Source organism: Phyllobates terribilis, unplaced genomic scaffold, assembly GCF_046119375.1.
Source record: "Phyllobates terribilis strain yellow unplaced genomic scaffold, ASM4611937v1 Scaffold_2__4_contigs__length_985480577, whole genome shotgun sequence".
NCBI lineage: Eukaryota > Metazoa > Chordata > Amphibia > Anura > Dendrobatidae > Phyllobates > Phyllobates terribilis.
The window spans coordinates 809718954-809735598 of NW_027362762.1; the positions used below are offsets into that span (position 1 = coordinate 809718954).

At 40.9% G+C, this 16645-nt stretch overlaps 1 protein-coding gene across 2 annotated transcripts in view; it reads right to left on the bottom strand.

The window, feature by feature from the left end:
* Positions 1 to 16645, bottom strand: part of LOC141230226 (4-hydroxyphenylpyruvate dioxygenase) — a 96721-nt gene that overhangs the window by 42891 nt on the left and 37185 nt on the right. For both annotated transcript variants that reach the window (XM_073667578.1, XM_073667577.1), the window contains exon 6: positions 14359 to 14441. In XM_073667578.1, the coding sequence (XP_073523679.1) occupies positions 14359 to 14441 (83 nt within the window). The remainder of the gene's footprint in view (positions 1 to 14358; positions 14442 to 16645) is intronic.

Sequence of the window (16645 nt, forward strand, 5' to 3'; positions counted from 1 at the left end):
TTGAAAATCATGGTAGGACTCCTGTACTATGTGTGATCTAGTGAAGCGTGCTGAAGCGATTTACAACTAATATATTACATTATCTTGCCATCTGGTGGACACAATAATGTATTGTTAGTAATGTGAAAACCATTTAGTTCAATACCCGTGATAATAAACCAGGTAAGGAGAATCCCAGTACACGTGCACCATTTCCACACTAGAACACGTGTGCTATAAAATCAGTTTCCTACAACTTCATTTCAAACTATAACCAGCAGAAATGAGTAGGATATAAATGTGTGATACTCCGGTAGTGTCCATTGTTAGTTATATGGCAGGATCATATTGATTACCTTACAGTAGTTCATTATCAAAAGATCAGAGCCGTGTATGAGCTGAGTACCTGATTTATTTTAGAGTCAAGGGTAATTTTAGGAGTCACATGACCTTATCATGTAGTTCCCTGTTAATATTACACAGATTAAAAGGAATAAAGTCTAAAGTCATATCTGTATCCCTAATCTTACCTGCGCTGTTCACACTTGGGTTATTGGGTTCTGGTTTTTTTTTACCACATTACGCCACATTCAGATGTCTTTTTTTCACATACGTGTTTTATCCGTGATTTTCTTAGATAATAGAACACGTACCCATTATAGTCTCTGGGGCTGTCCACATGTCTGTGTTTTTTGCGGACCATGTGTTCGTTTTTTATTGGCGTTGCGGATGAAAGTCACGTATACAAGTCTATGGGTTCATGAAAATAAACAGCACGCGGATGGCATCAGTGTGTAATCTGAATGAAGTCCAGGATGAACATTGCAATGTATAAGAGAAGCTTTGTAATTTATTTTTTCATACGTGAAAATCACTGATGGAGAAACTGACTCAGATCAAAGACCGATGAAAATCAGATCCAAATCATTGATGAGACTTGGACCTTTTTTTCTTTCCTATGTGAAAAATCCCTGATGTCTGAATGAGGCCTGAAATATCTCTCCAATACTATTCTTGCCCCAAAAATAGCAGAACCTCAATAGACAATACCTTAAAGTCAATAGAACCTGCTCGGAATCAGCAGTGTCCGGTTGAATGCAAATCCTTGGAAATCTGACAAGTTTTGCAGAGTTCCTCAACAAATATATATATATATATATATATATATATATATATACAGTACAGACCAAAAGTTTGGAGACACCTTCTCATTTAAAGATTTTTCTGTATTTTCATGACTTTGAAAATTGTGCATTCACACTGAAGGCATCAAAACTATGAATTAACACATGTGGAGTTATATACTTAACAAAAAAGTGTGAAACAACTGAAAACATGTCTTATATTCTAGGTTCTTCAAAGTAGCCACCTTTTGCTTTGATGACTGCTTTGCACACTTTTGGCATTCTCTTGATGAGCGTCAAGAGGTAGTCACCGGAAATGGTTTTCACTTCACAGGTGTCCCTGTCAGGTTTAATAAGTGGGATTTCTTGCCTTATAAATGGGGTTGGGACCATCAGTTGTGTTGTGCCGAAGTGAGGTGGATACACAGCTGATAGTCCTACTGAATAGACTGTTAGAATTTGTATTATGGCAAGAAAAAAGCAGCTAAGTAAAGAAAAACGAGTGGCCATCATTACTTTAAGAAATTAAGGTCAGTCAGTCCGAAAAATTGGGAAAACTTTGAAAGTGTCCCCAAGTGAAGTTGCAAAAACCATCAAGCGCTACAAAGAAACTGGCTCACATGAGGACCACCCCAGGAAAGGAAGACCAAGAGTCACCTCTGCTTCTGAGGATAAGTTTATCCGAGTCACCAGCCTCAGAAATCGCAGGTTAACAGCAGCTCAGATTAGAGACCAGGTCAATGCCACACAGAGTTCTAGCAGCAGACACATCTCTACAACAACTGTTAAGAGGAGACTTTGTGCAGCAGGCCTTCATGGTAAAATAGCTGCTAGGAAACCACTGCTAAGGACAGGCAACAAGCAGAAGAGACTTGTTTGGGCTAAAGAACACAAGGAATGCACATTAGACCAGTGGAAATCTGTGCTTTGGTCTGATGAGTCCAAATTTGAGATCTTTGGTTCCAACCACCGTGTCTTTGTACAACGAAGAAAAGGTGAACGGATGGACTCTACATGCCTGGTTCCCACCGTGAAGCATGGAGGAGGAGGTGTGATGGTGTGGGGGTGCTTTGCTGGTGACACTGTTGGGGATTTATTCAAAATTGAAGGCATACTGAACCAGCATGGCTACCACAGCATCTTGCAGCGGCATGCTATTCCATCCGGTTTGCGTTTAGTTGGACCATCATTTATTTTTCAACAGGACAATGACCCCAAACACACCTCCAGGCTGTGTAAGGGCTATTTGACCAAGAAGGAGAGTGATGGGGTGCTACGCCAGATGACCTGGCCTCCACAGTCACCAGACCTGAACCCAATCGAGATGGTTTGGGGTGAGCTGGACCGCAGAGTGAAGGCAAAAGGGCCAACAAGTGCTAAGCATCTCTGGGAACTCCTTCAAGATTGTTGGAAGACCATTTCCGGTGACTACCTCTTGAAGCTCATCAAGAGAATGCCAAGAGTGTGCAAAGCAGTCATCAAAGCAAAAGGTGGCTACTTTGAAGAACCTAGAATATGACATATTTTCAGTTGTTTCACACTTTTTTGTTAAGTATATAATTCCACATGTGTTAATTCATAGTTTTGATGCCTTCAGTGTGAATGTACAAGTTTCATAGTCATGAAAATACAGAAAAATCTTTAAATGAGAAGGTGTGTCCAAACTTTTGGTCTGTACTGTATATATAACTCTTTAGGTCATTTGTTACATAGTAGCAGCCAGGGAGAGGCAAAAAGATTGAATCAATGAAGAAAAAGCATGGGATCCCAAGAATAGTATTGAAGAATGTCATAAAATATAATCTGAGAAGAATGCTCTGAAAAATTATTACATGTATCAAAAGGGCAAAGCTAGAGCAAGTACTAGTAAATCATTGTAGAGGCCAGACTGGTGGCAGGAGTCACTTGACACTTGGGTCTCCTTATTTATGGTGAAGTCCAGCGTAGAGCGGTTGCCTGAGGCTCCTTCACTGCCCCACATCATGAAGGTTTTATCATAGCATTGTGTTAGCCATAGTTGTCTGTCACAACGGTACAAGCACAAGTGCTCTACCCCTGGGGATCACAGTATCTCACCTAGATACAATTACAGAAATCCTGAAAATGTCAATGAGAAGCCCGGAGCCCCAAACAAATGGTAGGGAATTCTAAAGGCACGGTGCTTGTATGACTGTGAGGATTGGAAATTATTTTGAATGTAGTAAATAAATATTACAGCCTCATCTACAGTACCTAGGCCATGTTCTACCTGCCCCGACCACCTTTTTACAGCATAGACATAGCAATCTACTCACTAGTCGCATTTAATAGTATGCATCAAGTTTGTGCCAAAAAATACAACTTTTCTCATCATTTGCCAAATTTGAAAAGTGATTTAAAAAGTGGGAATGGTCTCCAAATTTTAGTTTCATTTACAATGTTGTGTGACAAAAACCTAAAAAAAAAATTGTGAAAGTTGTTGTGCGACTTGCACAAAATGTGCCTAGATTGGCAGCTTTGCCTCTGCAGTTTTGGAGCAGCACAGTAACACTGAAGTTAGTCAGAAGTTAACTGCACTCCAGCGATCCAGCCAAATTCAGTGCCGAGAAAAGAGACCTCCTGTTTCTACATAGAGCTTAGAAGGATTCAGTTAAGCCCCCGTCTCACATAGCGAGATCGCTAGCGAGATCGCTGCTGTGTCACGGTTTTGGTGACGCAACAGCGACCTCACCAGCGATGTCGCTATGTGTGACACTTTGCAGTGATCAGGCCCCTGCTGTTAGGTCGCTGATCGCTGCAGAATGTCCTGGACCTTTTTTTGGTCATTGCCCTCCCGCTGGTCAGCACACATCGCTGTGTGTGACCAGCGGGAGCAGCGACCAGGCTGGTAACCATGATAAACATCGGGTTACTAGGGGCGCACGTGCACTTAGTAACCCGCTGTTTATCATGGTTACGAGCCTGCTAAAGTGAGCGGTAACCTCCCGCTCACCGTAGCAGAGTGGTAACCATGATAAACAGCGGGTTACTAGGAGCGCGTGTGCCCCTAGTAAACCGCTGTTTATCATAGTTACCAGCCTGCTCCTGCTTCAGCAGGCTGGTAACCAGGAGCAGGACATCGTGGAAAGATTTTTTCCACGATATCGCTGCTCCCCTGATCGTTGGTGAGCCTGCCTGTTTGACAGCTCACCAGCGACCACATAGCGACGCAGCAACGATCCCTGACAGGTCGTATCGTTGTCGGGATCGTTGCAGCGTCGCTAAGTGTGACGGGGCCTTTAGTAATTTTTTAATCACGTGATGTCATAGACCTAATGGAAAAGAGAAGAAGTAGCCGGGTAGAAAGGCAAAATGAGCAATTGTAAGTATACAGTGCTATATAATGTGATGATTGCAATATATTAAGAGGATAAAACTTTGATGGGAGGAGTGCTTCTTTCATATTTTTAAATAATTTTTCACAATTCACTCTAACTTCGTGCCAGTGTTAGCATCTGCGAGTCATGAAGTTTAAGGGTGTGTTCACATGTGGCAGATTTGTTGCAGAAATTTCCATAAATATCCTAGGAAACTCTATTTGATCATGTACATTTTTAATGTAAATGTATGATGCGCATGGATGTCACACAATGTAAAAATTGTCCCCAGCCTTACTGACACTGGTTGTATGTATTTTCACGAACACCTTTATGCGCTTTGATACAAAGAATTGTTGTTGTTTAGCAACTGTATGGAAATTCCTACAACTGTAGAAGTGAAAGTGGTGTCATCAGAAGCCTGGGGCTCCTGAGATAGGTCAGGGGTGGTTTGAAAAAATATCTGACTAGTCTTTTTTAACTCTTGCTTCTATAACCATATGCAACGTAAAGAAACTTTTGTTAAATTCTATTTGTTTTTGGTGACCTCATAAAGGAAACTTTTAAAGGGAACCTGCCAGGTCCCTTAAGCGTTGGGAACCGAATCTATGGTTATATACAGTATGTACTTATGGCAGCATTACAATAAAGCTTTTCAATCTAAGGATATGTGCACATGGAGTCAGGATTTGGCCCAGAAGCCGATCTCCTGCATGACCAGGAAAAATAAGGGTTTACACTGAAAATATTGAATCTTCTCATAAATTTAATGTATAGTTTGATACAGGAAAAAACTAGCTTGATGAAGAAGCCTGAGTAGTCTCGAAAGCTTGCAACCTGTTACCATCTTTTCAGTTAGCCATTAAAAGGTATCAACCACTGAGGACTCTCAAATCAAAACATTTTTTTATGTATAATTTGAAAACTTATGAAATACTTCTAATTGTACTTAAGTATACCATAGAAACATCTAACTAAAGATCTAAAACAATGAAATGGCAAATTTAAGGAAAATCTAAATTTGTGTCAGTCTCAAAATTCAGACTAGACCTGGCTTGGATCTTCTAATCTTCCATACACTTTACTTCAGTGTGCAGGACAACTGGAAATCTCATGAATGGACGATGTGCCAGCCCTTCCATGAGGTAGGGTGTGATTGACATCCTTTACACAGCCACTTCAAGGTTGTACCTCCGGAACGTCATGCGCATGTGCAAGATTTCCGGCGGTCCTGTCATGAAGAACAGTGGATGGAAGGTTAGAGGATCTGTGCCAGGGCTAGTCTAGAGGAAGCAATGCCCTGACAGACTAGTCCTGGTTCATTTACATAATACAAATGATTTTATAAAATACAGAAACATTAAATTGTAACTTGAAAAGCTTCATTAAAATGTCGTTATAGTTTATATATAACTATAATGGTGGTTTCTAATGTTTAGGAGATCTGACAGGTCTATTTAAGATTTGATGTAAAGAATAGCATGCAAAGTAATAGAAAACACATCAAAGCATATTTACTTCAGTGGGGGGCTCTTTGGGTGGTTGTGGTACTCATCATAAACTGCTCTTTATTGTATAATCCATGCGTAGGATTCATTTTCAGCACTTACGATACATCTAACAATGCGCATAGCTATCATTAGTCAGAGATATACCAGTCTTCTTTTGGCTTACATTTGGCCAGTATACCTTTGCCTCAACTGTATTAAAAAGCAGAGTGGATTTTCAATACAGTTGAATGGAAAAAAAATGCAGAAATGGGAATCATTAGACATAAGCATCTGTGCGAGCACTCAGGTGCATATATTTGGGGAATACAATGAAAGCACTGTTCCAGACGGTTGCAATAGAATGTCCAAACATGGTGTGCACCCCGTATTGATGAGAGCATAAATTCACAGGACCCCAGTCTGGCGACAACGTCAATATTCTGTGTATGCTGAACGAGAGCCCTGAAAACCATATCTTACCTGCTGGATCCTTGGCGCCCCTTCTAATTTGTGGGCCCCGGGGATGCTAGAAGGTAGGAGGTGGTTCACAGGGCTCCAATCTGGCATACTGACATGGCTGCTGGACCAGAGTCCTGTGAATTGATTCTCTTATCTTTAGCACCTAGCCTTTGAAGCGGTTGAACAAAGCTAGCAAAAATAGCTGTGTTTGGTATTGCACTTGCATTAAGGCTGTGTGCCCACTATGCGTTTTTTAAGAGTTTCCGCACCGGCAATTCCGCTGCAGAAACGCTTAAAAAACGCTTGGTAGAAGGCCTGCCATGTTCCCCAATGATAATCCGCATGTGCTGTGCACATGCTGCGGAAATTTCCGCTGCGGATTATCATTGCGGAAAAATCCGCAGCACTACCAATTATTTTGCGTAAACACAGCGTTTTCGCCGCCATTAACTTGCATTGAATCACTTAATATCCGCATCACTACATGTGCACGTGCGGATATTAAGCGGTTCAATGTGCGTATGGTACCCGGGTCTGGAGAAGAGGAGACTCTCATCCAGACCCGGGTACCATGGTACCTGTAAAAAAAAAAAAAAGAATTTAAATAAAAAAATACATTATACTCACCTTCTGATGGCCCCTGGTCTTTTCTCTGCTGCGTCCAGTCTCTTCTATGGCTCGCGATGGTCTAAAAGGACCTGCCATGACGTCATTTAGTCATGTGACTTTTTTACCATTTTTAATCTTTTTTTCAACTATAACTTGGTCACACTATATAAATCCATGTCGGTTGCATGATGCTAAAATCGCTTGGAAAGCGCTTGACAACCCCCATGCGGAAATGCTTGTGAAAAACTCTTCACTTACGCATGTCCCTGGCAGGAAAAACGCATGTACAATCCGCATGTACAATCCGCATGCGTTTTTTCTGCCAGGGAGATGCAGAAACTCTCAGGAAAAATCTGGAGCATTTCTGCATCGTGGGCACTTAGCCGAACTTTGATTTCTAATCTTGTTCAACTCCTTTAAAGACTAATAACTAAAAGACCAAATAAATTCCTATAAGAAAAAATAACAAAAATAAAGCCCTGTGATTCACAAAAATGATGTTTAAATAAGGTAAGTAGAGACCTCATTCACATTGAATAAAGGTCTGCTGAACCTGCCCATTTCAGCAGGACTGGGCTACCATCCACTGTGATTGGCCACCTCCCAACTGTCCCTTGACGGATATCAGGGTAGATAAGGATCAGGCGGTTGAGCCAAATCATCCGACCTTTTTGTTCTTCAGGCAGATAAGCCACTGGCAACAACTTAAGGTCCATTTACATGGTCCAACCAGCGGCACAATATGACCGCCGATTGGTAAACGTCTACCGATCAGCGGTCGTTTGAATGCTTGTTTACATAGGTAGACAAAAGCAAACAATGCACACTGAGCGATCTACCCTAGATAGCTTAATGAACATAGGTTGCCATGGTGATTCTTGGCAGTGTGAGTCTTGTTCAAACAAGATGATACACCGCCGAGAATGATGATTTTTTTTGGCGCTGCACAAAAGATAATTTCACCCAATGAACAAGTGTTTTGCTCGTTCTGCAGGTGATCGGCCGCCTGTTTATACTGCAAGATAATCATGAAAAGAACGTTTTTAACAACCCTAGCACTGTAATGTGCATAATTCGAGGAACCAATCACAGTTGTCAGGATCTTTGGAAAAATATTTTGATCCAAATGATATCAAGTGTGATCGATCTTTGTGACAACATTTTAGTTAACATTCTGGGAACAGATAGATTTTTTTTTCTCATAGTTTAGTCACTGCTACTAGATGAAAATTTCAAACCTTGCCAACTTCTTCACAAATTTTGCCAATCTGTCATCGGCCGGAAAAAATGTTTGCTTAATGTTTAACTTCACTTGCCAGATGATTATTTTAGTTGAATTAATCTGTTTTAAACTTTAGACTAATGTGCATGGTAACCTTACATTGCTAGAGTAATCATTTATTTTAGGTCTTTACATGCTTTAAAATAGTTGACATGTTTGACTTGTAGTTACCTAGTGATGGCCATACTGAGTGCAATACATTGGCCTTATGTACTAAGCAGGATGAGAATCGGAGATTATGTAGGGTGATGATGAATATATATGTTACAATTCAAATAAGAAAATACAACACAGAAAGAATGATTTTACAATCTTAAGACCTTTCGCCCTGTAGAAAAAAATGAGAACCAGGTCTGAGAATAGTGAGATTTGTAAATTATCACATTTAAAGGGAACCTGTCTCTCAATTCATGCTGCCCAAACCACAGGCAGCATGAATCAAGTGCTGGTTGCATTATTGCAGTCAGATATGTTTTACTGTGAAATGCATTTCAAAGAGAACATACAGATGCATCTCGCTAAATTAGAATATCATCAAAAAGTTAATTTATTTCAGTTCTTCAATACAAAAAGTGAAACTGATATATTATATAGAGTCATTACAAACAAAGTGATCTATTTCAAGTGTTTATTTCTGTTAATGTTGATGATTATGACTTACAGCCAATGAAAACACAAATGTCATTAATTCAGTAAATTAGAATAATTAACAAAAAACACCTGCAAAAGCTTCCTAAACATTTAAAAAGGTCCCTTTAGTCTGTTTCAGTAGGCTCCACAATCATGGGGAAGACTGCTGACTGACAGATGTCCGGTAGGCAGTCATTGACACTAAGTAAATGCAAAGTAAATTTTGCATTTCATTTGGAAATCAAGGTCCCAGAGTCTGGAGGAAGAGTGGAGAGGCACACAATCCAAGCAGCTTGAGGTCTAGTGTGAAGTTTCCACAATCAGTGATGGTTTGGGGAGCCATGTCATCTGCTGGTGTAGGTCCACTGTGTTTTATCAAGACCAAAGTCAGCGCAGTCGTCTGCCAGGAAATTTTAGAGCACTTCATGCTTCCCTCTGCTGACAAGCTTTTTGGAGATGGAAATTTCATTCTCCAGCAGGACTTGGCACCGGTCCACACTGCCAAAAGTACCAATACCTGGTTTACAAACAACAGTATCACTGTGCTTGATTGGCCAGCAAACTCGCCTGACCTTAACCCCATAGAGAATCTATGGGGTAAGAGAATCTATGGGGTATGTAAGAGAATCTATGGGGTATTGTCAAGAGGAAGATGAGAGACACCAGACCCAACAATGCAGACGAGCTGAAGGCTGCTATCAAAGCAACCTGGGCTTCCATAACACCTCAGCAGTCCAAAAGGCTGATCGCCTCCATGCCACACCGCATTGATGCAGTAATTGATGCAAAAGGAGCCCCGACCAAGTACTGAGTGCATTTACTGAGCATACATTTCAGTAGGCCAACATTTCAGATTTTAAAATCCTTTTTCAAGCTGTTGTTATAAAGTATTCTAATTTACGGAGATAATGACTTTTGTGTTTTCATTGTCTGTAAGCCAAAATCATCAACATTAACAGGAATAATTCTTGAAATAGATCACTCTGTTTGTAATGACTCTATATAATATATGAGTTTCACTTTTTGTATTGAAGAACTGAAATAAATTAACTTTTTGATGATATTCTAATTTAGTGAGATGCACCTGTGGTTTGAAGATCCGGCCTGGAACCATAGGGAGAGAAATTACTAATTCAGTGCCACCCCCTGTCGGTTTTTTTTTCTACACCTTTCATTGAATTACAGGTTTCTCCCATCTGTGTACATAAGGAGAGACTTGTCCGTCACCCGGAGAAACCGGCACTGGACTAGTCATGTCTATTCTTATGGTCCCTGGGCCGGATCTTCAAACTAAGCTCTCTCTGAAGCACCAAACTGTTTTAGAGTAGATAGTTTTACAGTGGTTTCGGCAGCATGAATCGACTGACTGCTTCTTTTTAAAGAGGACCTGTCACTTGCTATAAATATATAATTGTTTGGATGTCATCCGAGTGCAGTCCGATTACCAGGAACGCTGGCAACGGAAGAGATGGAGAAATTACTTTCTCTGTCGCCTCCGCAGCTGTGTTGCCATTCTGTCATGTAGAGGACCGGAGCACAGAGCACTGACACTCGGCTCAAACTCTGACACAATTGGTCCAATTCTCTCGCATGAAAAAATCATCGTTCATGTTACCCCGGCCTAATGGTGGTTTCACATATGGCGGTGTTTAGAGTGCTGTGAAAATTGTTGGATGCCGTGACAGATTCCATTATGGACAATGGCTCTGTCATTAGATAGATCCAGCACTGCCACCATTTTTATTCTGCTCATATGATGGAGCAAAACACAGGATAATGAAGAACGTAGAAATCCACAGAGCCTATTGGTACATATGATGTGTTCCGCCGCTGCAACCATCTTTATTAGCATTACGTTTTTTTCTTAAGTTCTTTAATCTGAAGTCTAAAATCGATGTTATTTTTGTGGTATTTTACAGACTTTCTTACCATTCCAAATGTAAAAGAATGAGCTGCATTCCTACCTCGGGCTTTGCCATATAAGCGTTTCATGTTTCTTCTCTGCACGTCCTCCTCCTCCTCCTCCTCCTTCCATTAGCTTATTTGATTTGGCCAGTGATGTCACTGATCTCAGCACTTTGCTCTTTAGCAAACAATCTTTTTTTTTTTCAGATTAAACAAGCCAGCCTTTCAAAGCACCGTCATGTTTGTTCTCACATTAAACACTAACTGCAGATCCCGTGTCTCACATTACAGCTGCTTTCATTACTACAGAGGTCACGTATTTAAATCAAGTAGATATAGCTAATGTGAGCAAGACCCACTGAGGCTGCTGTAACGATACGGCCGCAGTGCGACAAAAAGTCATTGCAAAAATGTGATGCTTTTACCGTGATTGCAGCAAAAAACGACAAGAAAGCAGCCTAAGGCCTCATTCAGATGTCCAATTTTTTTCGTGTATGAGAAAATCAGACCAATTATTCTGATCAGAGTGTGGTATGGGTGTCATCCAATTTTCTCGTACGTGATAAAAATTAAAAAATAAAAATTCTCATCATAGAATCAGACTGTCATCAGAGTGCAGTCCGATTTTTTTTCACCAACCCATTGACTTGCATTGTTGATTTTGATTCAACCCTCGGATCAAAATTGGACGTGTCGCCGATTTTGACCGCGGATCACTAAGCCCAAGGTAAAATCAGACATGTGAATGGCCCCATAGACTATCACAGGTACGAGTGCTATCTTGGATAGCAATCGTACGCGAAAATAGGACATCTGAATAAGGCCTAAATCTTTCAAGTTTTAGTTAGCTTTTTTTATACATCAAAGTTTAAAAATAGGGGAAAATCATAACTCCCCCCCCCCCCCCCAAAAAAAAATGACATGACTATAACAGGTGAATAAACCTTATAATTATGGCTATGAAATTCAAATTTAACGATAACGGAATTTGGAGTCTGGTATTAACATTGAAACTAATGCACTGTTGGTTGCAACAATGAAACATGGACCATGTGAAAATGAGCAATTATAGATTGTAAGCTCCAGCAAGCAGGGTCCTAACTTCTTTTTTACTAGTCTATCATTTATTAGGCTCATGTATATACAGGAAAAATATATATTTGTACTGTGCTAGCCAGTAGATAGAACAATATTAAAATATACCTTTTAATGGCTAACTGAAAAGATAGTAATAAACATCAAGCTTTCGAGACTACTCAGGTCTCTTCATCAGACATACAAGGCCTTATAGAGAGACCTGAGTACTCTCGTCTCGAAAGCTTTCTTTTTTGCTCATGTACAGTTAGGTCCATATATATTTGGACAGAGACAACATTTTTCTAATTTTGGTTCTAGATATTAACACAAAGAATTTTAAACAAAACAATTCAGATGCAGTTGAAGTTCAGACTTTCAGCTTTCATTTGAGGGCATCCACATTAAAATTGGATGAAGGGTTTAGGAGTTTCAGCTCCTTAACATGTGCCACCCTGTTTTTAAAGGGACCAAAAGTAATTGGACAATTGACTCCAAGGCTATTTCATGGACAGGTGTGGGCAATCCCTTCGTTATGTCATTCTCAATTAAGCAGATAAAAGGCCTGGAGTTGATTTGAGGTGTGGTGCTTGCATTTGGAAGGTTTTGCTGTGAAGTAAACATGCGGTCAAAGGAGCTCTCCATGCAGGTGAAACAAGCCATCCTTAAGCTGCAAAAACAGAAAAAACCCATCCGAGAAATTGCTACAATATTAGGAGTGGCAAAATCTACAGTTTGGTACATCCTGAGAAAGAAAGAAAGCACTGGTGAACTCATCAATGCAAAAAGACCTGGGCGCACACGGAAGACAACAGTGGTGGATGATCACAGAATAATCTCCATGGTGAAGAGAAACCCCTTCACAACAACCAACCAAGTGAACAACACTCTCCAGGAGGTAGGCGTATCAATATCCAAATCTACCATAAAGAGAAGACTGTATGAAAGTAAATACAGAGGGTTCACTGCACGGTTCAAGACACTCATAAGCATCAAGAATAAAAAGGCTAGACTGGACTTTGCTAAAAAACATCTAAAAAAGGCAGCACAGTTCTGGAAGAACATTCTTTGGACAGATGAAACCAAGATCATCCTCTACCAGAATGATGGAAAGCGAAAAGTATGGCGAAGGCGTGGTACAGCTCATTATCCAAAGCATACCACATCTGTAAAACAAGGCGGAGGCAGTGTGATGGCTTGGGCATGCATGGCTGCCAGTGGCACTGGGTCACTAGTGTTTATTGATGATGTGACACAGGACAGAAGCAGCCGAATGAATTCTGATGTATTCAGAGCCATACTGTGTGCTCAGATCCAGCCAAATGCAGCCAAACTGATTGGTCGTCGTTTCATACTACAGATGGACAATGACCCAAAACATAAAGCCAAAGCAACCCAAGAGTTTATTAAAGTAAAGAAGTGGAATATTCTTGAATGGCCAAGTCAGTCACCTGATCTCAACCCAATTGAGCATGCATTTCACTTGTTAAAGACTAAACTTCAGACAGAAAGGCCAACAAACAGCAACTGAAAACCACCGCAGTGAAGGCCTGGCAGAGCATCAAAAAGGAGGAAACACAGTGTCTGGTGATGTCCATGAGTTCAAGACTTCAGGCAGTCATTGCCAACAAAGTGTTTTCAACCAAGTACTAGAAATGAACATTTTATTTACAATTATTTAATCTGTCCAATTACTTTGGGTCCCTTTAAAAACAGGGTGGCTCATGTTAAGGAGCTGAAACTCCTAAACCCTTCATCCAATTATAATGTGGATACCCTCAAATGAAAGCTGAAAGTCTGAACTTCAACTGCATCTGAATTGTTTTGTTTAAAATTCATTGTGGTAATGTCTAGAACCAAAATTAGAAAAATGTTGTCTCTGTCCAAATATATATGGACCTAACTGTATATTACACTTGTTTTTTTTTCCATGTTATGACTTAAACCCTTTTTTCACTAGTACAGTGCCTTGGGATAAGTAGTAATTAGCACACAATTTCATTGGGCAGCCTATTAGAAGAGCTGGTGAGTACCAACAAGTTCCTATTCTTGAAAGTTTATCCTTCACTTTGTTTTAACCCTTCAGATACTATAGTCAATAGTGACCATATCATATAAATGATTTTCCTCCAATTTCTGCTGTTCTTATGGAAGGCCATTGGGTGATTGATTTTGTGCCCAACGTATCATTATGCTGCACATTTACAGTTCTCGTCCTGAACAGCAGGCTTCCAGCACCATAAATGTACAGAGCGTGGCACTGTGGGCTTAGTATGTGGCAATGTATAGCCTGCACAGAGTAGGTGTAAGTGTTTCAGTTGCTCCTGGGTCTTGTAGTCTTGGGTCCCAAAAGGTCCCATTGGCCCACTTGATATAGTCGGGGAATCCTGATAGAGGTTTTGCGTTAGCCCACGAGCTTCAAGTTACACCACTGAAAATCATGTAAAGTCATATAAGAAAAATACATTTACCTGAAACAAAAATTCACAGTCTTCAACCTGAAAAGCTACGTCCTTTACACCATCTCCATGCTTGTTTAAATGCTGGCCCATCTCTGGAGAATAATGAAGATAAAAAGTATCATATGTATAAGAAGTTTGGTGGCTGTTAGTATAAATTACATTGTAAGTTTCATGTTCATCATCGCCAATGGAACATCAGTCTACAAATCATGCACATAGAACGCGTCTGTACGAGTCCTTGTCACATTCCTAAATTGACGGTCAGTTATCCGGTCCATGACTAGATGTTTAAAGCCTACCGAAAAGATGGATTACTCAGGAGAGAGATTCTTAGGTGAATAGATTTTTTTTAGATTGATTTGTGCCAATGTTAATTAACTAAAAAGTAAGCGTGCAATCTAGCATGTTTATCACATATTAAATATTTGCTGTACAGCTATTAATATACATTAGTCCTTCAAATTTTAACCCTCATTAGTGCCAAAAATGTAACTCCTCTTTTTGCAATTTGGCTACCCATCAGTTAGGGCTTGTTCACATGCTGCATTTTTGCAGTGGTTTTTTTTCGCCCGTTTTTAAACTGTAAAAAACGCACTTTACCGTGCCAGCAAAGTGAATGAGATTTCTGAAAACTCAGCTGCTTATTTTACCCTTGTGGATTTGAACCAATAAAAAAGCGCTTTTTTAAATCTGCAGTGTGTCAATTGTTTCAGCATTTTGCAATGTCTTTTCACTTATCCAAATTAATGGAAAAAGGCAAGTAAAAATGTATAAAACACACACATAAGAACAAGTAAAAAAGGTGTCAAAATCCTGCATATTTTGAGCACTCTTTTTCCTGCCAAAACTTTGTTTTTTGGTGGAGAATAATCTGCTGCAAATACTCTACGTGTGCACATAGTACCTTCAGGGCTTGTTCACACGTTGCATTTGAACAAGCATTTTACAGTGCCAACAAGGTGAATGATATTTCTGAAATCTCATACACTCATGCTGCTTATTTTTTTCCTTGCATATTTGAAGGCGTTTTAAATCTGCAGAATGTCAATTTTTTCAATGTTTTTTGCAGCGTTTTTAACTCATTCAATTGAATGGGAAAAAAACATCAAAAAACATGTCAAAAGCACAAGCAAATGACGCACCCCCGTGGTATGCTGCTGCTCAGATCCACTGGAGCTGTTGGTGACGCAGCAGAGATGGTTTAGCTCTCCACGGGTAGACCTAGGCCCCAGGGCAGTTAAATAGGAGATTTTTGGATGTTGGTGTTGTGCAAGGCAGGTGACGCAGCAATTAAGTCAAGGACACAGTGGGGTGCAGTCTTCAAGTGTTTACTCACAGTTCTTATGGTGTTCCACGTTACAACTGCCAGCAGGTTATAACAGCCCACCGAGTCCTGTGTCCTCCGGGGAAGTGATCCAGCCAACTCTCAGATAACTTGGGTGCACTTGATCGGGACCCCTTTCTTGTGTACCTTCCCGGGTCGTCTCTCTGCCCTGGCTCTCACCCTCCTGCCCTGCGCCTCACACACAGTGTCCCGAGCCAGTGGCCGCTGGCCTTGTCGGGCCACATCCACTCTGTCCCCTATATAGCCACTTTTTCAGCGAATGTGTGTGGTTTTTGGCTACGGCACATAGAGATACCGCAACCTCCAGTTTGCTAGCCGAGTCTTGTAGTCCTCCACTAATCCGGGGCAGATTCCCTACTGCGACCTGATCTCTTCATGGTCGGCGTGAACTTGGGCACACGGATGGACTCCGCACTTCCCGTGCCCCTAAGATCCTTTCTCTCTCTGGAGCCCTTCTCACTGCGCTCTTGCTCTTAGGACCCTACTCCTCAACGGTCCTCACTTACTGGCCGCTTCTAGATCTTTCTACCTGTCTTTTATATTCTCTGTCATGTGACCCACGTCACTTACTGTCACTCTGTGGTCCCTTCTACCTTCAGTCCTTCCTTTAATGCTCCCTTAAACTACTTCCTCAACCCATCCCCTCTACTTAGTTCGATCCTCCAGACAGGGGGCCTGTGCTCTCCCTTAGGAGCAATCTTGCCCTTCCCTGAAGGAGTGGTGTAGTTTTGGATGTGAGTGTGTGGGTCCCGGGTAGTGCTCCCCCCTTACCTGAGAGTGGGGTACCACATCTCTGGCTGAGATGCAGTACTTCTGTGGCAACTGGACCCGCAGGGGCGCCACACAAACATTCAACAAAAATGTACAGATTTTAAGCAGTTTTTTTCCTGACAACAGACATGTTCTTGGTGCAGTGATGTCTGCTGCAATACAATTTTTGCTCCTCCACCA